Source organism: Crocodylus porosus, unplaced genomic scaffold (assembly GCF_001723895.1).
Source record: "Crocodylus porosus isolate Cpor-Errol unplaced genomic scaffold, CroPor_comp1, whole genome shotgun sequence".
NCBI lineage: Eukaryota > Metazoa > Chordata > Crocodylia > Crocodylidae > Crocodylus > Crocodylus porosus.
The window spans coordinates 201443226-201470602 of NW_017728886.1; the positions used below are offsets into that span (position 1 = coordinate 201443226).

Consider the following 27377-nt stretch of genomic DNA (forward strand, 5'->3'; position numbering starts at 1 on the left):
AAAGTCATTGTTTGGAACTGTATTACTTTGCATCCTGCACTTGAATTCAGTAGATTTTAAGAAGTTCAATTCGATTGCAGCCTTGAGTATTTTTAATTTTTAAAACTAAACAATTACTAACATGCAAGTAATTCTCATTTTAAATGAGTGCTTTTTACACATTTTACACAAGTTGTAATACATTCTGACCTTCACTCTTCCTTTGCTAAGGAATTTCAAAATTTAGCATCAGATTCTGTAAAGTAAGTACCTAATACACTCAGATTAAAAATTTGAAGATTATGAAAATCTATAATCCAAAACAAAAACCAGGGGAAAAAAAAGTGAGAACTTACTTCAGAAGTTCATAATTCTTTTCATTTAATCTCACAGCATTCTCTCGCCAAAATTTCTCAGATTTGTGTACAGGGCTCCATTCCAGCCTTCCTGATTTGAGCTCAGAACTGTATTCATCAAATGAGCTGAAAGATGTCCAAAGTGAAATATAAAATATAATATATTAGGTTCCCAAAAGTGGGCCTTGCACAGTACACCAGATACGATTCTATATTAGTGCCCAGTTCTTCACACATATCTAAAAACTCTTATTTGGATAACTTGATTAAAAACAAGAGAACTACTTTCACAATGTTTAAGTGGAAGGGAGAATGTCTTAAAAAGTTCTCACTTCATAAATTACAGAGATTAGTAACATATTTCCTCACATTAGTATTCACTTTTACAGGGAACCATGTTTTAAGCTATTTTAAAAAATAGTTCTTCCATAAAATAGAGTAATGTGTAAGATGTATTATTCAAAAAGAGAGCCCATTACTGTCACCTGTTGAGAGATCTCAATTGCCCCACCTATTTGCTACTGTTGGTAGATTAGTGTAAAAATATATAATTCATTTGACCAAAGATCATGGCCCTAATTTATAATTTGCACCATGATTTGAATCTGTACCAATTGTAGCACAGATAAAATTACTTAGCAGTACAACTCATATTAAATTTGGATTTCCAATAAAAACAAATCATGCACAGACATCCTTGCCTTTTACATATACTAGTTTGATATCATGTGGTAAGCAGATACAATTCTGAATGGAAGTCCTTCCCATTAAATTATCAGGGAACACATTGGCAGAAGCAGAGTAGCTTTTTCTTCTATTCAGATGTATATAGAAATCCAGACATCTGGATGCTGCATAAGCTCTTAGCAAAATACATTGAACAAAGCAGTAGCTACATTACATTTTATTTTTATAACACTAACAAAAAATGAAATAAAAGAAACAAGGTAATAGTATTTAACAGGGTTGTTTTTTGGGGGGTTTGTTTTGTTTTTACAGTTCATACAGTAAAATATACCTAAGATCCTGAACACTCTCGCCAAGTTTGTCCAGCAGAAACTTGATGTCCTCACTTATGTCTTCATCATCATATTTTTGCTGATCTAAGTTCTCTAGTTGCTTCAGAACTTTGCACTGGATCATAGCAAGAGCATATTCCTGACGAGTCTCTCTTTCAGTAGATTTTTCCAAAAGATTCTGGAGATAAGGTTATGTCAATTCAAGTTTTAAAATTTATTTTGCCATTTTATTTTTATAAGACTTATAACTTTATAAAATTCTACTTTTACAAAGAACTTTTCAATAAAGAAGAGTTAAGTTACTAAGCAGGAGCGGCACTGTTATTTCAATAAATAGAAGTCCTTATTCATAAGGGAAAGGTATAGGGTAGTAAACTACAGTGCGAATTTACAGCTATTCTACATAAAACTGGAAATGGAATAAGCTACCTCATGCTTACTGCATACTAAGACTGCCTACTGATGAGTAGCAACTAATGAAATATCATACCCTCATTCATTCCAGAGTAACTGTCCTGTTGAAACGAGCCCTATAATTGACTAAATTTCCCATAACAAGGGTGGACAACTGAGGCACCAGCCACAAGCACCCACTTAGAGGGCACAAAAGCAGCAGCCACCACTGTTGCCAGCCAACCACAATGCCTCTGCTGCCCAGAGTGCACAATCCAACTGTTACACCTCTGCTGAATTTCATATTCATCTTTCTAAGGGAATATTTTAAGGTGAATTAGAACTTTGCCAAAAAGGTTGGTCATTCAGTTATGGTGATGATTCAAAAAAGCTTGATTTAGGAGGGCAGTATTGAGCCCAGAAGAATACATTGGTGCCAGATTTCAGAAGTATGTTAATAAAAAGTAAGTGTACAAAAAGCACTTACCCAACACCTAGAGTTATCAGTTCTGATCTGGCAGAGGCTCCCCCAAAACAGTAGCAAAGCAAACGCCATGGTATACACCATGTTTAACATTAGGTGACCTTTGTTGACAAATTGCTTTCATGATTTGCAACATCCAAGGAGAACAAGGCAAACAAATCAGCTATTTGTGACCAGTTTAAGAGCATAAAATACTACAGATAATCCCCACACTCTTCCCCGTGAACACAGCCTATCAATCTAATTTTCTGTGCAAGCTTTTAAAAACTAACGTGTCCCACAATGCAATGATCACATCTAAATCTAAACATCAGTTTCTTCAGTTTTGGCATATTCCAATAGGGTTTTCAGTTCAAACCAGCATCTGTTAGTAAGAAGAGTGCTGGGTATGCACACAGTGCAGAGATCAATTATTTCATTGGTTTTCAATTTAGTTGTTACCTCTCTACTCAATTTAATCATGTTCAAAATTATATGATCCAAATTGGAGCCATTTACCTGCATTCTCTGCAGAAAGCTGAAAATATTTCTGTTATATATATATATTTTTTTTTTAAAAGATACTAAACCTCAATGAGAAGAAGTCATATTAGATACATTTAAGTTGCAATTTTTTAAACAAAATAAGTAATTACATGGACAGAAAACAAATGAGACCACTAATTTAAAGGTGGCCTCTGCTTTTGAGACCACTGCCTTACTTCACGTGACCTTTATATTCAGGGCTGTTCAGAAAGCAGGGTAGATATGCATTAGGTAGACCAGCTAAAGATATATAGAGCATAAGCTTATGCAACCTTGAGCTTACTTCATGAGAAGCTGTGACAGGGCAAACAGAGCAGATGGTAACAGGCTGAGCGATTTGGCTCTTCAAACATCATAGGTAAAACATACTGCCTTCAACAGTTGGATATAAACTGACTGGCCAAGTAGATGAAAAGATAGGCATTTAACTCCATTATCCCTTATCTTAATTACCAAGATATTGGAAAAGCAAATGAGATTGAACAGTCACCCAAAAGTGCCAGAAACAGCTTGGAGGATAGCAATTTTGTATTCTGACACAGGAAGAAACCCACAATTTCTGAGAAGCAGAAGGTAATTTGGGTAAAAGCGACCGTAAAATAAGAGAAATGCAAACTCTTTAAAAAAACAAGGGAGGGAGATGACAATAGTGGAATAAAGACAGTGGATTTAAAAAAAATCCTTCTTGGGTGATGCCAGCGCTATTTTTTTTTTTTAAACAGGAAAAAAAAATGGAATTCAGAAACACAGCAATACACCAGAAAAACAGACTACACACTGAATGAGTTAACGTGATGCTGCTGCAAATAAATTCAGTTCCCATTCTAGATATCATATAGGAGTGTTTTAAGATTCAGGAGGGAATTATTCTACTCTACTTGGTACTACGAAAAAAACTGGACAGTCTAGAGAGCAGCAGCAGCAACAACAAAATCATGTTTTGAAAACATGACTTCAGGAAGAAACGCTGAAAGAAAAACACCAAGAATGTTGAGTGTAGTGTAGAGACAAGACAGAACTGACATGGGGAAAATATACCAGTCTTGCAATTTTCAAGAAAGGAGCAAATGTTTCCCTGGCACCCAGGGGGTAGGACAAATAGTAAAGTAGCTTAATTTGCATTAAGGAAGATTTAGGTTAGACATTAGGAAAATGCTTTAAAGGATGGTTAGGATTTAGAACAGGCTATCTACAGAGGTTATAGAATCTAACCATTAAGAAAGGAAGATGAAGGGGCAGGAGTTAGAAAAATCAGGTACATCTGTCAATAAAGGTCTAGAGTCAGTAGGGGTTGACCTTTTGGGGCAGAGAAAAGGGATCAGAAAGGAACTGAGAGGGTGTGAAGCTAATTTGTGACATGCCTGACAACCTCCCCCTACGCTTTTTGCTTCCTGCCCCATTTTCCCTCCCTGATCTGCCACGTGCCATATACAGAGGCTGCTTGTGCCCTTTGTAGCAATTGTGCTGCAAGTTGGATACTCCTGGTCTGAGTATACTTCATCATCCCTCAGTTCAGGGATTGGTTATATGGTCTTCAGGTTCCTTCCAGCCCTCCACTTTCATCCTGCAGTGTCAGCATGGATCCTGACCATGTGGCTGATGAGCTAAAACAAAATTTTGAAAAACTGGAGAGGCTATCTGCGTAGTGTGTTTTAGTCTGAGATGTACCACCAGATCTGCTAGAGCAGAGGTTTTCAATTTTTAAGGAGCGTACCCCTTCTGGTGGTGGTGGCTGGACACAGAACGGGGAGGTGGGGGAGCCTGCACACAGCAGCAGTAGTGCAGGGTGGTGGATGGCAGAAATGGCCGCCACGTGCAAGCTCCCCTCTCCCCCCCCACATCCTATGCGGCCAGCAGAGGGGAGCCACTGCCCTTGCCCCCATCTTCTCCCAACCCTGCTCCTGGGAAGTGGTGGTGGCACGAGGTGGTGGTGCTCCATCCCCACACACCCACGAATGCCCCCACGACCTTCCAAGTACCCCCAGAGGTACGCGTGCCCCTGGTTGATAACACATGCTAGAGCACCAGTTCCCAAACTGTGGGTTGGGAGTGATGGGTCAAGCTGAGGAAAAAGTTTGGGAAACACTGTGCTACAGGCATGTGAAGATTTATGGACTGGTGGTTGAATTTCACTAACACAGCAATTCTGAGCAACATCCAGATTTGTAAAGAGAAGACAATGCATGAGTTGGCCAAAAATTAAGCCCTGTTACTTCAATACATAGTGATCTGGTATTTTGGAGTATTAAACCAAGCTAAACTTTGACTAAAGCAACTTGTTTAAAAATTGGACCCTTCCTATTTGAAAAAAAGGAGTAGAGGAAGAGGAGGTTATTTCTTGAAGAAGCCAGTGGTGTGGAACAGGCCCAGAAAAGTTGATGACAGGAGAGACAGGTGTCAGAACTTCTTTTTCGATATGTTATACATTAAACAATATGTACACTAACTTCAGCCACCACACTGCCCCTGTCCCACCACATTCCTAGGAAAGGCAGGACCAACCACAGGTGTCCCAACCCTAAGCTGCTCTCCAGCATGGGCTGAGAGACCCTCCAGGAGCTGGACAGAATCCCTTGGTGGACCAGACCCAGCCCATGGGCGATATTTGCCCACCCTTGTGTTAAAAACTGCATAAAGCCAGCAGACCCCAACTTCCTGATCCACAACAGCTCACCAAAGCTCCTTAAATGGCCCTTCAGAACAAGTAATTGTCCACCCCGTTTTAACAGTATACATCATTACGAAAATTGTCTGTGCCCCATACCCATTTCATGCAACCCTGAAAAGTTTTAAGTGATAAAAATAGATTTAAAAAAATCTAAAGCAATGCTTACAAATAAACATTGATTTTAGCTATCAAAATTATTAAAATAGTAAGTTGTATTCTGCAACTTCTAAGAATGATGTACAAGCATATAATTTCCCTTTCCCAAACCTAGATACCGAAGTAAAACTCTTGTGAGCTACCACAACATAAGCTCAATGATGAGCTATGTAAATAAAAGTTTATGGACAACTTGCATTATTCCAGGAATCAAAAATACTAGTATTTGGACTTGAAAATTACATGCATAAGAGTTCTTTCTGCAATTCCTGCATTACTATTTAAGATTTTTTTTTTTTTTTTTTTTTTTTAAATAGTTCTGCTAGCAGAACATTAACAGAATGAAAACGTACCAATATTCATATTGGGACCTGCCACTCCTATTGCAAGAAGCTGCAGAAAGATATTTGCTTGTCACTTTACAAAGCAAGCATACATTACCCCCAGTTTTTTAAAGGAAAATGGAAAGGAAGCGTGTCAATTAAGGTCTACAGGAACAGTTGTGCTTTATTAAAAAAAGTTAATTATGCTTACACGAAATGCTGCAAGGATGATTCTAGTTACTTTCTCTTTGACAGATTCCTGAAGAATATCAGACAGGACTGGAACAATATTGTATCGACGCAGATATTCACACATTTGAGGACTGAATGCCAGCAGCCACACACAGAAAATCATCTGATACTGAAGTTGAAAGCCACATTTATTACTCAGGACTCCCATGATACTGAAAAAAATAAGCACACATGAGTGTATGCTTTTTCTAAATATGGATAAGTACCCTGTAAGGAAAAAAATATTATAGGTTTAAGATGAGCGAATAGTAAAAAGCTAGAGTTACACATATATAGCAAATTTATTTCACAATACCCTATGGGAATATTTGTGAACTGCTAGGATAACCAGAGAATGTATGTACCCATACTAAAGTTTAAATTTGAGCTTCATCGTTGCAAAGCACATCTTCCAAATATGAACAGATGCTGTATCTTCTTTGCCTTCAAACTCAATAGAAGTGTAGGCCATTCCATGCTTTAAAAAAAAGCACATCCAAGTAACTAACTTTATTACTTACCATTTTCAGCAAAACATGCAATTTACTCTACCTGGACAACAAGAGTAAGACTACTTTATTTCTTCTTCTAGTTTCATCTTTGAATGAGAGTTTGAATTCAAATATTTACAAAATATAAACTAAACTTCTATCCCTGTGCAAGTCCTAAAAAGCAAAGCTGGACAAAAAAAATTTCTAAAAAGAAAAAAGTTTTCAGCTGGAAAAAGCCAATTCAATGGTAGCTACACATTTCTCAGACATATACCAATTATGAAAATTTCCACAAATTAAGACACTTCATTTCAACAGGGCCAAAGTGCTTGGCTTCAGCCCTGTTCTTTAGATACAGGTTATCAATGTATACTCTATACTAACTGCAACCAACTGAAGTGACCTTATCAAAATTTAAGCATTCCATTATGATAAGATATTTCAATATGGCTAAAAACAGTCATTTTGAATTTTTATTTCAGAAAAAAAATTATATTTGTTCCAGTGTGGGAAGGACAAGTTCAAAATATCAGTTTTCCAGTTTAAAAGGGACACTGAGTTACAAACTTTGTTCTATTAAGTAATTTATTAAAACATTTATATGTATACATGTGCATTTGTGTGTGCATGTGTCTATGTGTAATATATGTGCATTTTTGTTCAGCTCTGCATGGTAGGACTTGCACATGAATACATACACACACACACCAGTTTTTTGGTGCAACACGCCATTTATTAGAAGCTTGTTACTAGCACTGCTTGAATTTGAAGATACTTTTTTCTCTACAAAGACCTGGGCAAGGTTTAGAACAGTCTACCAACTACCCTTTTACATTTAAAAAAAAAACCTCAGCTATAATTCCAAAATGTATATTATCTCCTACTTTCCATCATCACCCATATTTGATATTTCTGCTAGATTCCAAATGGGTTAAAGTTTCTTCATGATCATCAAAAAATACTCCATTTTCCAGTACCCTATGCTAACACAATATAGTAGATAACAATTCCTATATATCTTGCTCCAAACTCTAAAAATACCTATGAACACCTTTAAGATATTAATAGAAGTCTTTTTTGAAGACTCAAGTACTTACAAGCTTTCAAAAAAATCCAGATTTGCCTTCACGCATATTTATTTGAGTCTCAATACAGTTTCCTTGCTAACAAATACTAAGTGACTATTTTGTAAAAATTAGACCCAAAGAGGTCAGCCAAAGAAGGGAGCCATTTGGGGTTCAAATGAGTCTTACTGATATGTAAATATTCCTACATAATACTCACCAGTTTACACCATCTGCTTCTACCCATGCAAAGCGATATTCATTGACCCTGAGCATCAGCTGCAGGCATCCAGCAACACACTGTACATACTGGGAACTCTTAAGCAGAAACAACAATTAAAGCCTTATGGTAGAATGAGAAAGGAACACAACTTTAAAACTAGGAAATTCAGCAGACCAGGCTAAATTACAATTCTTTATATTTTTCTGCATGCTAGTTTTCATAATTCCAGAAGTTATGGGTTCATCTCCACAGAAAGTTAAACAAAAATGATTTGGGGGAGGCAAATCTTCAAGCAGATTACATATCCATTAAAAAAAAAAAAAAAGCAAGCTAAACTCATACAATGGAGTATTCATAGTGTGAGCTAAACCAGTAGAAAAGGCTGCATGTAGTCCTGCACTTGTAAGCATGACTGGATTTGCTTAATGCAAATGTGCATGCCCCACTAAAAATATGGACAGATACTCACACATGTAGAACGATAGCAAAGGTCTTTTGTGTTTCACATTAGGGATGTGAATATTGGTTAAAAAAATTATTCCTTCAACCTCCTTTAATTATATTGGTTAAAAACACTCCTGCCTGGCAGGTGCAGAGCCGCAGACTGGTGCTTGCCATGCCACGAGGGAGGGGCTGCAAATGCCTGCCTGGAGCAGTACAGGGAGTCAGGGGGCCATGCACAGACCTGTTTGGACACAGCTGCTTCTGAAGCCACTGCCTAGGGCCTTTGATGGGGGAAGAGAAGGCAGCAGATAGTCCTGCCTGACAACACAGCCCAGTAAAAAGCTACAGGTGGCAGCAGCAGGCAAGGATCTTTCCCAGCCCGCTGCAGCCGTCAGCATGCTAGGAAGAAGAAAGCAGTCTAGCTTTGGGTACATGTCCTCCCCCTTTCCAAGGCACCATGCCACTTCCCTTCCCTGCTGGACTTCGCCTTGCATTCTGCCTTAAGTGATAAAACATTACCAGTATAAATATATTTATCGTTTAAACATTTAACCTTTCATGTTCTTATTTTATAAACTTTCAAAATCTGTTACGAAAATACTTGCAAGCTTGAGTAAGAAATCCCTTGCGACCTTTCAGAGAATCTAACTGAACTGCCATTTCAGAGGGCCATCTTCAATGTTTTTCCTACTAAATCAAGGTGGCTCCAAAAAAGTGAAGTACTAACAAGCTTCTTAATCTCCATGAGCAATCAGTAGAGTCTCCTCCTGCTGATTATTTCAGCAACATATTGTGTGATACATTTAAACTTAAACCTTGGATTCCTAAATCTAAAGGCTGACTCTTCATTTTGTCCTGGAAAAAACAACAAGTGTTCTGTACACACAAACAAAAGCTAGAAATATTGATTGGAAAGCTTAGAATAAGTCTTCCAATGCACTGTGGAGAGGAACAGAGTTCTCTCTTCCATTAATAAGGGCTCCATTGCAGAAGTCAAAAGCCTTCTCCAACTGAAGCAACCTTCAGATGTGGCTGAAGGGCTATTTTCCCCAATGCTCACAAAGAAAAGAATGGCAGATTATCCACAACTTCCCATCCAATATGCTACTCAATTGGTAGCAATAGCATAACTACAAGAAAAAAAAAAGAAAAAACACTTTTCAAGCTACTCTCTGGCCAGGAATTCAGAAAAAAATTGGCCATCTTCAAACGACTATCATATAACATTTGTTACTGAAGTCTTCAAAGGTTTTATCCCTATATCTTTCCAATACACCAGTCAGTTTTTTAAAGCTTGTTTGTGTATGTAGTAAGTGGCTTTTTGAAAGTGCAGAAAAGAAAAAGAAAAAAAAATTCCTAAAGAGTACAAACACTAATTTACTTTTATTCTTAGCTCTGTCATGGCATCTCTTCGTATCCTCAGATGTAAGTTCAGAAACTAAAGGGAGTGATCAGTCAGGCCACCTCAACGTGCAAAAGAATTACAGAAAAGCATACGTCACACAACACACAGCTTTGAGGCCGAAACAGTACTAGCCCAACTGGAAAATGCAGTTCAAGAACTAGTTAAATGCTTATGAACAAATGTAGTATTTTCCAGACACCTGAAAAAGGCAAACACACATGGCAAGCAACAACCCCAACCTTCATATGTCAGAAATCTAAATAGACAAGAAAAGGGTAGGCTGGAAAAAGGGGAGAAGAGTTTTGCATACTTTCATTTTCAAGAACCATATTTTACTGTTATAGCCATTTTATTAAATGCATTTGAACATGCTTATTTCTACATGGCATGAGAACAAAGTGCACTGTTTACTTAGTCAGAATTAGAATAACTCCATTCACTAAGTCAGCAGGGCCAACCTTTTCAACAGGAAGGCCACAAATTAGCCTCACACCCTCTGCAAGTGCCACTCAGACCCCTTTCCCCTGTCCAATCTGCTGCCCTGCTTTCAGCTCCCTGCCCTATCTGCAGTTGTACTCCCTGCTCCCTCGCCAGATCTGCTGTGCACACAGGCTGCCCGTGCCACAAGTTGGCCACTCACACAGTTAACTGTTCTTTGCCTGGTTTAATAATAGCCAGACTACTTTTGGAAAGTGAATCAGTCACAGATAGGGGCCCCTAAGGAGGTAAGATTATGCAAACAGCATAAGAACTGCTTAATAACACCATAGTGGAGGCAGAGATGCAGAATGCGAATGCATACTGCAAACCAAAAACAATGTAAAGCAGACCAAAAGAAAACCATGCCAGTTTAATCCAGTGGTTTACAACCTTTTTTTTTTTTTAAACAAGTGCACCCGTTCAGTCTCAGTTTCAGCTCACTTACCCCTTTATATATTTTTCTTGTTTTTTGGGGGGTGGGCTGACAGATTGAAGCCCCCCAGTGAGGGAGGGAAAGGGAATGGGGCTGGAGCAGGTGCTGCGTAGGCAGAGGGAGAAAAAATTATTGGGTTGCAGGGAGGGGGCAAGTGTGCACGTGTACATGTACTTCCCCAGCAGGTAAGTCTGTGGGGGAAGGGAGGGGAAAGAGCCATGGGGGAGGCAAATAGATACCTCTGTGGTGAGGGAGAGAATGGGGTAGAGGCAGGAGCTGGGGCTGGGGCAGATGGTGTGCTGCTGCTAGACCTCACCATGGTGGCCATAGCAGTGCGATGCTCCCTCCCATGGATCCTGCCCATTGGGCTGCATAAGTGACTCCTGCCCAGAGATAGTCCAGTCCAGCTGCAACCCTATGCCCCGCTGTGGGCACAGAAACCTCAGAGATATCACCTGTACCTGCTACACTCCACCCCCACCCCAACACATCGCCTGTGGCCATACACCCACCCCGTTCCTCACATGCTGGTGGGCGTGGGTTGGGAGGAAGGAGCAAGTTTACACAAGCTGAACAAGCAGAAATAATTTTCCAGTAGTTCGGTATCTCATACATGTATATATATGATGCATACTGCGAACTAAAAAAAGGAAAGCAAACCGAAAGAAAGCTGGCATGGTTGAATGCAGGAGTTTTCAACCTTTTTAACAAGTCTACTGCTTCGGTCTCAAAGTTTCAGATCATATACCCCTTCGTATTTTTATCTTGTTTTTAAGGGGGAGAGGGCAGATCAAGGCCCCCATCATTTAGCATTTTCTTATTAACAGTCAAGGAAGCTAAATGAATCAACTAAATCAACTTAAAAGATTCTGTAATTACCAGAATGATAAACTGCTCTGACTCTAGTTTAAAGTAAGTCTGCAGTGTATATCTGTGTTCCTCATTTTGAAAATCTTTGTTGCTGCTGTGACCAGAATATTTTCATCTCTCTCAAATTCTAAAATATCTTGACTAATTTGCCAAAAAAGTACTCATTAGACCTTAGGAAGATGGTTCCAAATATTTTTGTTTCCTGGTGCCATCAAGTGGCAACATCATTTAATACAGCTTTGATTCAAAATATTTTGTTACCTGACATCAAAAGATCTTTGCAGTCAAAAATCTCAACTACTGAACCTGGTGCATTTAAACCATTATTCATGTATCTACTGCCAATTCAGCCATGTTTATTCCTCCAAAATGAAATACTGATTTTAAAATAATTAAATTGTTTCATTATGTCCTTAAATCACAAAACAAACTTTCCTGAAAACTATGCTTTTAGAATTTCACAGTTTCGAAAACTGCACAGATTCATTTTCATCAAAATGTATCATTTCAGCTACAGTGTTTAAATCATTTTAAATAGAATCTGAAAATGACAACTCAAGTGTGTCTAAACGCAATTTAGAAAAGCAACTAAACTCGGGGGGGAGAGGGGAAGTAGAAAGGCGAGATTCAGAATTGAAATATTGATGGTTGATGCTTCAAAGGATCATGAAAGACATCCTTTAAAAACAAGGCTGGCTTGCTTTGCAACTACAAATCACCATTTTTTTAAATCTATAATTTAAGCTTTTCTTTAAGAACTTTCTAATATGAAATTGGAAGTTTTAAATATAAAGTTTTCCTGACAGCCACAAAATTCATCTTCACACAGATTTAAACAGGTGTATAATGCCTTTAAAAAGGTCACCAGCAATAGGACTGTTATTAAAATGGGGAAATTAACTGCAGTTCTTATCGATAAGTGATATATCTCCTTAAGACTATAATGAGAGCAGTGGACTATCCACAGTCCTTAAACATTTTTCTTCAAGAGTCACTGTAGCTTAGTGGGGCAGTGGATCTCAGTCTTTTTTTTAGACTCCAGGGCTGTGTCCAGACAAGCGAGCACGTGCCTGTTGTGGTGTCTCAAAGCAGTTTGAGACGGCATAGGAGGTATCCTAGGAATAGAAGTGTTCTGCAAATATGCGGAGCAGAAATTCCAGTATCAAAGAAAAAGGCCAGTAAAAAGTGCAAGGACACGCTTCTGGAGCATGCTCTGAAACAACCAGAAACTAGGTCCTCAGAGAAGATGCTCTAGCACATGGCCAAAGCATCTCTATGCCTGCCGTGTGCCCCTACTGCTCCAGCATGCTGCATCAGCATGCTAGAGCAAACAGAAGCAGGGCAGAAGCAGTTAAGCACAGATGTGCGGGTGCAGGGGACTGTGGATGAGAGGACAGTGACAGAGAGGTGGGTCCCCTGCCCGCCTCCCCACATGTCACACAGCCCCCTGCATCAGCAGGCTGTCAGGGCACTCTTAGCCCGCTGCTGACAGAGCCCCCAGCAGCATGTGGCACCACCTGAGACACAGGGGCTCCACATGCCTCACAGAGCAGCCTGGCTTGCGTGCCTTCAAACAGGACCAGACCAGCTCTTGCTGCCACCCAGAGCTCCTGACACCACAGGCAGAAGCTGTGCGTCATCGGGCTGGGCTGGCTCCTGCCTCCATAGAGCCGGCCCAGCATGATGGTGTGCAGGGCGCATGGAGGCAGGAGCTGGCCTGGCCCAATGGCACATGGCTCCCATCTGCAATGCCAGGAGCCACCAGTGCCAGGCTTAGAGCCCTCCTACAGCAGCCTGGAAGGAAGCCATCCTGGAAGGGAAGGGGCTTGCTCAGCCCAGTCCTGGAACAGCATGGGGATTGCTGGGGCCTAGGCACAGGCAAAGAGGAGCAGAACAGCAAGGGCTGGCACTGCTCAGAGCCACAAAGCAGGTGGGACAGCTGCAACTGGACTCATGTCCTGGTGCTGGGAAGAAGCTGCTGCCAGGAGGGAGCTAGTGGGGGGCAGGCAAGGGCTGCAGGTCAGGAGTGAAGGGTAAATGCTTGGGCAGGGCCCTGGTATCCCAGCGCTGCTTAGTGTCCCACATTCTGGTGAGCAACAGGGGTAGGGGAAGCTCTGATTTTTCTATGATAAAAAAACCAAAAGCAGATGCCAAAGTGTACAGATATTTAGAATTCATTTTATTACGGTGATAGAGGCACTGTTAGGCTTCCAAGTTGCTTTAAAATTATAAATAATTATATTATACAATATATATTATATGAAATATAATACAACTATTCTCTCTCTCTCTATATATATCTATCTATAGATATATGTAGATATCTATATATATCTCTATATAGTGGCATTTCATTTTAAATTGCAGAATGCGGATTTGCCCGAGTGAATTTGTTTGTTTTTTCAAAATAAGACATTTTCCAATTTTTAAATAGGGAACACCAGGATCCCTGCTGGTGAGGCAAGTGGCAGGACCCAAGAAGAGGAGCCTGCCCAGAACCAGCTGAAAGGCAGGCAAGGAACCATTTGGGATTCTATACGTCTAAAATTATGGGGCAAAATATTAATATTTTCCATGTATAACGGCTAACTATTCGGAAGGGTGAGGAGGTCACCTTGGATTCAGGAAAACAAAGTGGTATAAAAATAAACTCCCAAATAAAACAATTTAAGTTGTAAATACAGAAACAAAATTAACCCCTTTCTTTACCCACCTCAAAATGTAGTTTTTAGGATTTGGGGCCTGTTTAACCTGACAGTGATGCAGAATCCTAGTTAATTTACAAATTCCAAACAAATACTTACATCACTTGTGGAGACTGCTCCTGTTTCCATGGCACCCCCAGTACCACGTAGTTTCTAGTCCAAAACAGAAAAGTAGCTTTTTAAGAAAACATTGCTATTGAATACATTTTAGCCAGAATTATCCCCGACTCTTGTGGGATAATTCCTATAATTAATATTATAATTTCAGAATGCATACATTGTACAGATAGAAGTACGCTGGCAAGAATTTTTTAAATGTGACAAAGCTATATATGACTAAGCCAATTCCTGATGAAAAAAAGTTTACTTATGCTATTAGAATTAATGTAACAGCAACTCCCCAACAGATATCCTCTTGCATACAACCCCATATTTTGGATTAATTCTGTTGGCATAAAGGCAGTTAGACAAAATCATATAATACATATCATTAGCATTACAATAGTGTTAAAGAGGTACATTCAAGTAGGTATTCTCATTTAAGTATTGGAACTCAACACCCCTCAGTATTAGTTTTCAGGTGGATAGGGAGGGAACAATGCAACTTTGCCTTGGATAAATTAATTTCAATTATCAGAAAGCAGAAGCAAAACTCATCAGCACAAAAGAACTAAGTGTGACATTATATTTCACTGCCACTAATTTTATCAAGTTGACATAATTTATGAAGTTTCTTCTGTAGAGTGAAAAATCGCTTCAAGGTATTATAAAAATGTAAACTTAAAAGGAATACACATGCATTTTTAAAATTACTGCTACAATGTCCCTTTCTATATCTTCCTCAAAGTACGCAAAGGATTTTTAAAACAGTTAAAAAAGTTCCACGTTCCAAAGGAACAGCTTTGTTAAATTAAAAACAAATAACAATAGCAACAATATATCATGAAATTCAAAAACATTTTTAAAACCTTAAGATCCTTGCTTATAAAAGAGGAATAAAGGTATTACATTTCTTCTATTTGGAGATTCTTTGAATAAACCTGGTCCAAAAACCTGCTTAACTGAGGCTCCACCCTCTTCAGAATAAGTCTCACTCCAATGACTGTGACAAATGCCAAATGCCATTTCTAAAGGAAAGTAACACAGGCACACTTAAAGGCAAGAACACTACGTTTTTTGTCTGTGGGTCAAGCCTTGGCTGGGATGATATGGTTGATGTTTTCATTTTGAGGAGGGGGGTGAACTAGAGGAGCTCCTGAGGACCCTTCCAACCCTAATTTTCCATGATTCTAAGACCATGAGTCATTCATAATGTACTAGAATTATTGCCAACATGCCAATAATTCTCTATTATATCAAGCTTTGTTTCTGAGGTTCCCTGAAATACCTCTGCATTCTAGAAAGAGACAAGGAATAGGTGTATGGTATTCGTTTGCTGCCAGCAAACACACAGTTTAAGTCAAAGCACGATTTTTCTCCTCCCAAGTGCCAGACCTTCAAAACAAAAAAGTAGCCAGACTGCAGGTTGGGAGGGGGGGGGAGACAAACAAACAAAAACAAAACAAAAAAAAGCACAGTTTCCCCTCAGTCACCAGGGACTGCAACTTAGCAAATATATAGAACATATTATAGCTTGTCCTCCTGTAGCTACATCAACCAAGAATTCTAATTCCAGGAAGTCGATCACCTTAATAATGAAGGTTGAATAAAAACATGCTTCTCTCTCTCTCTCTCTCAAAATACCCTCCTTTTTCCTAGGAAAACTTGATTTTAATATCCCTTCAAAAGACAGTCTGCTACATAAGGAAATTATTTTGTTTGTGCAATTTGCATGCCACCCTTCCCAACAACTGCTAGGGTCAGCTTACGCCTTCCCCTAGAAAAAACAAACTTAAAAGGAGCACATAGCATAAATAAAATAAAGCAGAGACCCTTTAAACAACATAGCCTAATTCTGGTCACTAAATGTGTGCTCAAGCAGAAACGCCTTGTAGCACTTCTGGAAGATGTTCAGGCGTGGTCTCTGGCTTATGTCAAGAGGCAAAGAGTTCAAGAACTGAGGATTGACCTCCCATGCTTTTTTTCCATATGGACTTGGCAAACTGATGACATTGCAGGAGGTTGCTCTTGGCAAACACCAGGAGTGGCAATGAGTTTAAGAAGACAGTACATTAGGTATGTAGGTCCCAGGCTGTTTAGGACTTGTAGGTCAACACTAGCACTTCTAATTGTGCGTAGAAAGGTTACTGAGAGCGAATACAGTCTCTGGAAGACTTGAGTTATGCTCTACTGGTGAACCACCCCCATTGGAAGGTAGGTCCCTCATTCTGCAGCCACCTCTGAACGGTTTTCAATAGCATAACAATATTCAAACCTACTAATGTCTCCTCATTCCACATCTCCATACAGCCCAGCAGCTTCATATGCATCTTGAGCAGTAGATGAGATGAGCCCCTAGAGGACACCACTGGAAAGTTCCCAAGGAAGTTATGAGCCCTTGCCCATTACTGTCCTCTGGGACTTCCCTGCTAGAAAACTTGGAACTAAATTGGTTCCATTCTTTAATTATTTAAGAGAAATGCCTTAACTGAAGTTCAAAGGGGTTTTTCTCCCTCCTTTCCTTTCATTGCTGTTTGTACAACTATTCATTTACACTTGTATAGCCTTGCAAAAAGTTTTTAAAATTAGTTAAGAAAGGCTGAATTTATTTTAAAAGGTTTGGGGGTTTTTTTACCTGTGAACTAAGCTGACTTTTAATCCAGTTGAAGTAGTAATTCAAGTCACTGCCTTCCATCAGTTCTCTTCCCCATGCAGCCAGTTTTGCAATAATTCTTGCTGCCTGAAAGAGAATGCAGGAAACAGAACATCAAATGGATAAAGAAATTGTGAGGAGATAAAAGGGAAATCTGCTATATGTTCTAGAGACTGATTTTAGAGAAAGCTGCTGTTTTATTCAGTTTAATGCATGGGTTTTCAGAAAGCAAATGGTCTCCTGATTTCACCAACTTAAGTAGCAATGTCTGATGAACCATGGTGGCAGAGAGGGTGCAAGAACATCATGGAAACAGGTAGAGTAGCAGAAGTGAATCCACAAGCAGAAGTGAATTCACAGAAGTGAATGCTATGTTCAAGCAATAGCCTGCAACTGACATCTTGAGGAGACAGTTAAAGATCCTTTTCCAGTTGGGTATATAATACCTATAGCCCAGTATGTCTAGTTCCATGCTGTTGTACCCAAAATTCTTCCAATATCCAAGCTAACACATTTAAAGCTCAGATGCATTAATACTATACCACAGTTCACAATACAGACATCCACTTTCAAGGCCATCTCTGCAGAAAGCCCGTTAGAATCCTGCAGCAAGAGCTCTGCATTCTCCAGCACTTATCATAAATTCTGATATCATTTTGATCAAATGCGTGATCAATTCTGATCACTTTATAAAAACCCAAACTTCTCAAACAATGCAAGTCACGAGTAAAATCAATGCAGCAGCCTGTTTATGCCCAATATTATATTGCCCCTAAATTCCATGCATATTAAAGACTTAACAATGGACTGTTTTTCAAAATTGAAATTAATAAAGTGGGGGGCAAGCTGATCACTTACTATCTGGCAAAATATTCAGCTGGACCTATGATGCATAGCAAATTCTTTATTGCATAAGGAGAAATTAACTTAATAACAACTATTAGCAGCAGAAATTCACACTGCCATGCCAAATTGATTAGAAAGTTTTGAGAGTTTATGCTGAGTTATCTGAAGGCTCAGGAAAGGAACACTTCACAATTTTACACTGGCAGAATGTGTGGCTAGGCAGGGAGCTGCTCTGGGGCCAGGATCTCATGGTGGTGACAGCATGACCTGGAGCCAAGCAGAGCCACGATCCGCTGCCTGCACCATCTGCCCTGACTCCAGACTACATTGTCACTGCCACAAGATCCTGGCCCTGGACACAGCTCCCTGCCCAGCCATGTTCCCTGCCAGCGCTGCTGGGGCCAGTCTCCATGGAAACCCTGGCCATGTGCTGTCACGGACTAGCTGCTGCTGGGGTCTCCATGAAAGCCAGCCGCAGCAACGCAGGTGGGGGTGCTGGGAAGTGAGAGTTCCAGGCACCATTTTGCCCACCCCTGAAGTAATGGATCCTATAGTAATAGTGTTGCAAAGTATGAGAGACTTGATATATATATGAAGTACTTCACCAGTTACAGTACTGCTAACAGAGGATTGTTCTTAAAGAACTGTTGAGAATTACTTTGCAAGCAGTTTTGTTTAGAAGTTATTTTTTTTTATCTGAATACCATGTTCAGGCCCCAAAGTAATGGATGCTGTTCAAATATTGAAGAGACATGGTCCTTTCCCTACAAAACAATTTAATTTGAAACAAAGCACAAATGTTAGAATTAGTGAAGTAACGTGGAAGTCAAGATCCTTCACAGAAAAAAAAAAAAAAAAAAAAAAGGTCAACTAATTCCAAAAGGGTCAATGCTTGTCAAAATGTCCTACAAAGTCTAAACACGGTCTACTAGGTCTGGTTTTAAGAACCTTAATAAACCCCTCCTACACACAACACATACCTACTACTGGGAAGATATCTATATCAAAAGTAATAATACAAAAAAAAGTTAGTTACATAAAAAAAAAAAACTTATTAATTCACAAGAAAGACAACAAGCTATATGAGGTACTGACACAGACTTCAAAACAAAACTGGAATCAGGAAATATGCATTTTAGAACAAGTGGCCATTCAACATTTGTTCTCCAATACTTAGCTTAGAAAAGAAAACCCTTTCCGGAAGAAAAGCTTCAGTTTAATAATCCATCTACAAGCTCCCAGGGAAAAAAAAGTTCAAATCTTTCCCCTCGATGTTAGGAATTTAATATAGTTAAGGCTTACCATATGCACAGTGAAAAGATCTTGGCGGTTCAGCATTGGCAGGAAATAAGACCATGCAGTGTTCTTACCACGTTTTGCGTAGTCAAAGAAAATACTAACGCGCTGATGATTTTCCTGCAAAGGGGGAGTCAGGGGAAACTTGTAAATATCAGTTCAAGATATCTCATGATATTGTTTCATTACATTGCCTTATGTCCTCCAAGGATACTTGTCATATGCCCTGTAAATTCTCTCATTTCAATTACTATCATTTTCTTTTTTGCTTAAGGGAAAAGCACTACGTTTATTCATATACCACACACCTTCCTGCCCACCTCCTTCCTTTTCTCCACCCCCAAAAGGAGTGGTAGAAAATTAAAGGATGAGTCTTGAAAAAAGAAATTTCTGCAGGAGCTGAAGACTCATTCTACCTGGAGCTGGGCCAGCATTCCTCTCAAATTTCACTTTCCACCCCCCTGCTGTGCTGCCAAAAACTACTGGTTTCACCTTCTCACACCTGCTGGTCAATTAAAGGGTTTTACACAGTGCTGGTCTGCATACAATTCAGATGCAATGAGAGAGGGTTCACCCTATAGTTGTTGCAGTAGGGATGTCACCCACAGGGGACAGGGATGGGTAATGCTAATGCCAGGACCTTGCAACTCTAATTTATTCTACAAGATACAATATTATCCTGGCTTCAGGAAGTAAGATTCTGCCTGCTCCCCAGTCCCGTTTCCCCCCCCCCCAAGGACTGGTAGTTCCTTCCCAAAACAAGGTGAGTGTCTTATTCACAGGCATGTTTATAAATAAGGGTAAATACCCTCTTGGCTCAATCTGAACAACAGATTACAGATTAGTAAAAACGCACATTTTCAGAGGAACCATAAGCCTACATCCACTTGAGATTGATCTTTAAGCATAAATTATTTTTCTCCAAATTATTTCTTGCAGATCCACAAGACACTTGTACACATTGGTGCAAAAAAGCAACATGTATTTTCAAGTGTTTCCATATGCACTAAAGTATTCTAAACAGCCCAGAAAAAACTGCTCTGGAAGGTTACAATTGCCACTCTTAATCAGATACAGGTTTCCAAGTACAGTTATACAATGCCAAGCACAAGTTGGTATGGGTATACATACATTTTAGAAAGTGCATCAACCCATTGTTAAAACTGAAAATCACAACTCTTTCAAGAAGCATTTAATATAACTTTACAATTAAAGCAGATGGGCATCAAAATGTAACTAACACAGAATTCAATCATTTTAGTTCAGGTTTGTTAAATGTAATAATTCAGATTAAATGTAAATAATATACAATTTGCCATAGTTACTCATTTCCTAATAACCAATATGTAGCTATAAGAGTTGCTCATTCAACATAGCTTTCAATGGACAAAAACAGAGGTAATTAAACTTTGTATATTTTGATTCTTCCATTCAAAATAGAGAGTGAACATTAGAATGCAAAGTCCTGAATATCGTTGATACTAGTCTGCCTCTAAATGCTCTTCCCGTCTCTTCTAGGGCTTGTTTTAACTCATTCTTTTTACAATGAGACAACCAGAAGGAAGGAAGGAAAAGCAAAAGCAAGGGAGAGAGAATACACATGAAAGAGACACAAGGGAATAATGGAGTAAAGTTCAAGAAGCACTAAAAGGCTGAAGGGACATGAAGACTAGAAAAATATCAGGGGAATCATGGGAAAAAAATTCATCTAGGATTCCAGCAGAAAAGAGTATCATCAGTATCTATCAAGGGATAACTAGAAGTTTTAAAACAAGGCTTTTATGATACACCCTGGTAAGTGTGCCAGCATTATGCAGTGCTCCCTGGTCACATGTACACATGCTATTAATGCACAGTAAGCTTTCCCTGGGAGCATGTCTACACATACACCCATCAGGAACAAATTCGCTCCTGGCAGGAAGCAGTTCAGTGCTGAGCAAATCCTGCCCTGCCCTGCTCTGCCCCACTACAGCATGCACTCCAGGCTCCCCCTGGGTGCCAGCCTGGAGCTGGCAGGGGGCACTGGGGTCAGGCCTGGGTTCTGGGGAACAGGGGGAGCAGTCCTACCTTTGGGGCAGCTACCTCCCAGTCCTACACCCCTGGCCCAGGCAGCTGCCTCCTGCCTGGCCCCTGCTTCGAGACCTCAGAGCGGGGGCCGGTATACTGATGCCTGCCCCGGGCAGCTGCCTGCTGCCTAGTCACTGCTCCGATCAGCCGACTGAAGCAGGGGCTAGGCACCAGGCAGATGCCTGAGGCAGGAGACAGAGTTCCCCTACCCACTGCTGCCTGAGCTGACCGGGAAGAATTTGCTCCTGATCAGCTGTCTACACATGTACTACAACACAGTAGCTATGGTGTGGCAATTCTACTACTTGTATTTACAGGTAGTAGCCAACCCCACAGTAAGCTAATTTACCACACAGTGAAGTGCTGCACATGTGTAGACAGTGACGCTTTACTGAGTAGTAGATTAGTTGACTGCACAGCAAAGCACCTCATGTAGCTGCGCCCCATCTGATATCTTCTCTCTTTCTGCATATCTATTCTCTCCCACCCCTAAGATTAATGAAATTAACAGCAATAGAAATAAATGAGTGCAACGATGCGAGTCTTTCGAAGGGAGCCAGCCATGACCCGCAAAGCTAGATTAGATTTATACATTAGAACAGAAGATTCACTTCTCATTCTAAATAAAGGCAAGGGGTAATTTTAGCAACAAGGTTAATCTGCTTCTTACCTCTGACCCTAAATAAAAGGAGAGAGGTAATTTTAGTAACAAGGTTAATGGAAGAGAGGTATTAGTAGAATAATAAAAATGTTATTGGGCTTTGAGATACTCAGCCAGCTAAGAAGCTTACTCCTCTACTTGTTAAATCTATTTTGAAAGCAATGGCTAGAATACAATAAATCCTAGGATAAAAAAAGAAAACCGAGAGGAACAGATTCTATTAGGTGCTGTCAAACACACTATAAAGGAATTTTTTCTTTATTCTCTTTCAGGTACACTTTAATCCAGTGCAACGCTAAATTATAGTGAATAAAAAAGTCATTTCTATTTTAAAATCCATCCTTTTATTTTAGTTAAGAACTTGGAAAAAAATACGATCAGTTTAGTGATTGTTAACAAGTTGACTGGAAAAAAAAAAACACTTGAAATTAAAAATATTAAAGTAGTTTACATCTGTGCTAAGAAATTAAGGAAAATAAAGCCACTGAACTAGTGGAACCACAAGTTGCTGATAGGCCAAGCCGAGGTAACCTCTTCTACACTTAAATGGCTAGTTAAAAAATGGCATGAATTTTTCCTCCCCCAGTTCAAAAAAAAAAAAAACACCACAGGAAATCTTGTTTTGCCCTTCCCCATTCTATGGAGAAAAACAAAGTGAAATGTGGGCAGCTGAGACCTATTACTCATAACATTTTGAAGGATACAGTAATCACAAATATCCAATTCACTAATTACAGCAAAGGCTTCTTTTGTTTTAAATACAAATGTTTTAATAAAGTAAAATACAAGTTTTAAAGAACTAAAAAAAAATTAAACTGAATACCGATTTCCAGCCAAATATTAGTGGACAATTCATGAGCAAATGCATATATATAAAGAAACAAAGAGAGATATAGTCTACCCTTTTAGTTAAGGGAAAGGACTACTTAACATTAATGTTAACTAGATAGTAAGAATAACTTCTCTTTAAAAAAAATAATTAAAATTTACAAGGCAAAATTTTAAACCAAACTTTCCTACTTGCTAATCAGATAATGAATTATGATCAGTGATTTTATAATACTACTTTAAGCTGCAGTCTTGTTTTGCATCTAGAAAATTTTCAGGACTAATTTCTGAATTTTTACAGAGCTATTCACATATGCTCACACAAGGTAGAGTAGTTTGTTGGACGTATTCTGAAGTCTGTGTATGTGTGGAATACAATAACTGTGCATACATGAAAAAGTGAGACTAAAAATGCAGAGGAACTAGAACAGTCTTATTTTTATGACTTCTCTATAAAGTTCCCATCACCATAGCCTCTGAGTAGAATTTATTTCCCTGTTGCTAAAAAAAAGGGGGCGGGGGGGAAAATCTACTGAACCCACCCCCAATTCCATCAGTAGCCATCAGTTTAAATAGGACTGCTCCAAATTAAGGCGCCTACGTATAAGTAAGGTGAGTCAGACACAAAATACAGGATTTATTCAAAAAATGATTCCCCAATAAAGAATTAGATTCTATATATGGACATTCTATAAATTTGGTACCATTTTCCAGATATAGAATCTAAATCACTGGGGGTTTAGCCTTAAATTTGTTCCCACTATTACAGCAAAGGAAAATAGTTTGGGGGGGAGGGAGGGGGGAAAGAGAGGAGCGGGGCAGTGTCAAGGGGCCCTTGATGGAAGTTGGAGACTCAATGGTTTTCTCATTTCTTTGAAATAAACATGTAGGCAAATTACTATGGGTAAACTTAGTTCATCCATAATTGCTGCATTTTACTTTTCTTGAAACTGTTGCAAGCTTTAGCACAAGTACTTCATACATACACACTTAACCAGCACTTTTGTATCTACTTACATATAATGCCAGCTTTGCCTGATATTAATCCAAAGCCAAAAGACTCATGATTTGCCATATAGTTCATGGGGCTGGGCCCAAACAGTCAACTTTTCAAGCCATGGTGACTCCCCAGCTCAGCATGTGCATGTATTCCAGATACCACCCCCACTACAATGAAGCCATGTGCTAATTAGCGCCCCCGCTCGTGACTGGAATCAGGTGTTCTTGTCACAAGTCCTGGGATCCTCCAAAAAAGAGATTTAAAAAAAATAAATAAATAAATGTATATACAGATAAAGCCCAGGGCAACCTGGTCTGGCTCCACCTCCAGGAGTGTAGGGCCACCATAATCATGTGCAACAGACAGAGAAGGATGACAGAGGGATTCTGGGGGCCCCAGTTGGTGATGTATGCCAGACATTTAAGCCTAGTGAAGAAACAGGAATTATTGGAAATGGGAAAGAAAGGCACAACTCAGCTGTGGGAGTGAAGAGGAAGTCAAAATGTATGCCATGTAGTGGTTTACCATGACTTGGACAAGAATTACCACTGAGCCCAATGGGCACCACCATGTATCTGATTTAGATGGGCTTTGCCAACATATCCTTGTGGTAGGTTCCCATCAATATGCTTACCCAATACAGGCCATGTGTTTTATAGTTATGCTCAGTGTTGCCTGCATTTAGTCAACTTCATAGTTTGTTTCCATTGCTGAGTACATGCTGCTTTGGCAGCAGTTTAAATGATAGGCAGTGTATTTAATGAGGCTTCCTTATATGCAAGTGCAAGACAAGGGGCTTTCCCCTCCCCATGCTGATGGGGGGAGTTGGGCACCTCATCTTATATTTGAGTAAAAACAGCAGCAATAGGGCTTGACAAATCAAGCTTTTATAGGGTAAGAGATTTTACATCCTCTCTTAACAGCAAAAGTTAGCATGCTGCCAAAAGCAGGTGTGCGCTATATATAAATTCTCCCCATTTTATAACTAGAGAATTACAGAAGTCACACAATCCTTTCAGAAATAAATCTAAATCCTTTGCTACACTCTGTTGCAAAGCAATTCAAGACTAGAAAGTTGTAGAAGTGCAGGAAATTACTTTGCTTACTGCTGCATTGTCCTGTTTAGCACTGAATAACCTCTTGAGAGAGACTGTTAGAATTATATAGAGTCAGCACGATCTTGAAGAATCAAGAGAAGTGGAAGGATTCTAACACCAGGTCAAAAAGTTGCCTCAAGTCTTGGCAGCTGATTTATCAGAGGCAAATCTGAACATAAAATAGATTAAGGGTGACCAACTGAGGGCAACCACCATAGGGAGCCTACGTGTGGCATTCAGCAGACCAGGGAGGGGGTAAGCAGCACAGCAACAGACTAGGTAGGATGCAAAAGAACACAGCAGCAGGTGGGGCAGGAAGCAGAAAGGAGGGCAACAGATCAGGTATGAGAGGGTGATCAGAACGACACTCAGGGAGCATATGGGGCTAATCTGTGGTACACTTGGCAAATTAGGTTGGCCCTGCACGAGCTAGAATAGATCACATGGGAGCTCAAAAGCAAATTCAAGTCTCCAATGGATGAGAACAGAAATATCAAGCTATAGTAGTAACCACCACCACAGGGGTGATAGTCCTGTAAACAGAAGTGGTAGAACCATTATTGAAGGATCATTTTCAGTTCTCATATCATATATAAAGAAGTGCATTGGAAAAATGATTAAGTATTCAGACAGGAGGTAAAAATGATCCCAGGTCTAGAAGACATGGTGTACAGCAATATGTTGAAGGAGCTAAGTTTATTAGTTTAGCCATAAAAGAGTTAAGAGCAGATAATGATCAAGTCATATAGGAAATATTTCTGGAAGACCAGCTTTAACTTAACAAAAAACCCACACACCAATAAAAGATCCCAGGGCTGAAAGCTGAAGCTAGACAAATTCAGACTACCAAGAGAAGATGTACATTTTTAACACTTGAAGTATTTTAACTGTTGGAACAACTTATCTAGGGATGTGGCAGATTCTGCAAGAGCATCCAGGCTTGGATGAAGACATATGCTAATACAGTAAATTCTTTGTCAAGCTTCTGCTCAAACTTTACCAGTATATCTGAGTGAGGTTTTATTGCATTTATTATGGGATCTAATCTGACCTGCAGTTCTCTTCTAGCTCTGGGCAGGGGGAATCTATAAAGCTATTTATATCAAATATCCAGCAAAAATTCAAGAGGTATACCTATTTCAGCAAATCAAGACTCCCAACTTTGTTAGAATCCACACAGAGAAATAAAATAAAAGTTGTGAAGTGAGAGAGGAATATTATTTGTTATGTTTCTTACGTGGTCTGAAACACAGGGAAGAAGAGATTTAAATAAAAATAAAACAGTTCCTCACTATGGCAAATGGGATTTCAGCTGAGCAAAGTTTTTAGCAAATAAATAGCAATCCTGAGACAAAAATTTGTAATTCAATTATTAAATTTCACCCAGTCAAGAAGTTCCAGAATTAGTCGAGAAGTTTTAAAAAGAGAAATTCTGGAACATTTTTAAAAAGTATTTGACATTCTTTCAGAGACTGGTAATTAAAATCCAAGAAAGGAAGGGCTAAATTTGTAAAACTACCAAATGATCAATAGTTGGTGGCATCCCTTACCTAACCTTTCACCCAGAGTGTGGAAAAGCCACGATCAAATCCTTCTTCTGCCTGCGAGTACCCGAAGGCTAAAAGTTCCTTCCCCACTACAATGTAAGTTATTCAAGGATGGATCCATCTCACCTGTGACCATTTTCAGACAGTAATAACAATGCTTAATGATTACAGAGTAAGTAACAGGTGGCATTTCCTAACTTCTGAGTGTTTGCAGTTAAAACATATGTTATTTAATGCAACATGGCACACAGACAGATCTGAATTAGGTTAAAAGATATTCAAATATCAAAAAGGAAGACTTAAATATGAAATAGAATATTGACCTACTTGCAGCACATCATCAACCATAGTCAGAATATACTGAACTGTCTGTTCCTTGGAAATATGAGTCATCAAATTTATGAATGTTTTAGCACACTAGAAAAAGAAAAGAAAAAAATATTAGAAATTGTTTTCATTCTCTTTTATATAATATGCAAAAATCTAATTAATTCACATTTTGGTCTTACATAAGTGTTAAGCAACTCAGTTCCTTCTTCAGCAATATAAAAATGCTGACATTTGAGATTGCATTAAAATATAATCAAGTATTTCCACCACACTGAACATTACTATTTCTAAATGATTTGTTTATGGTCTTCAAATGACATAGCGAGCAATCACCAATACAAAAATCAGCAAGGCACATCATCATAAGGTTAAACAGAGTTACACTTTTCCTTCAGAGGACTTTTTGGAGGGTTGGGGGGGGGGGGGATAAACGAAAAGATGTTCTACAAAATATGGGCGAGCTATAGGAGTGTTAGGTGCTGCAGGAAATGCCAATTCCTCTTTGACCAATGGTGCATAACTTGGCTGCTGTAGGTATTTCTAAACGGAACAGATAGCTACAAGGACCTCAAGGAAGTATCTCATTCCAATTGCTTTCTGCCAGCAGTACAACTTTCTCTCATGATTGCAGCAGCACAACTTATGCACAGCTCAAGTTAGTTTCATAGATTCATAGAAATAGGGTCAGAAGGGACCTAGCAGAT

The 27377-nt window shown here is 39.3% G+C and overlaps 1 protein-coding gene across 1 annotated transcript in view; it reads right to left on the bottom strand.

Annotated features, from left to right (window-relative positions):
* Positions 1–27377, bottom strand: part of ATP6V1H (ATPase H+ transporting V1 subunit H) — a 72674-nt gene that overhangs the window by 32770 nt on the left and 12527 nt on the right. Inside the window, exons 4-11 of the mRNA XM_019548064.1 lie at positions 26671–26760; positions 19150–19263; positions 16984–17088; positions 14349–14402; positions 7910–8007; positions 6115–6307; positions 1354–1532; positions 336–461 (exon numbers count right to left, since the gene is read on the bottom strand). Of these exons, the coding sequence (XP_019403609.1) occupies positions 336–461; positions 1354–1532; positions 6115–6307; positions 7910–8007; positions 14349–14402; positions 16984–17088; positions 19150–19263; positions 26671–26760 (959 nt within the window). The remainder of the gene's footprint in view (positions 1–335; positions 462–1353; positions 1533–6114; positions 6308–7909; positions 8008–14348; positions 14403–16983; positions 17089–19149; positions 19264–26670; positions 26761–27377) is intronic.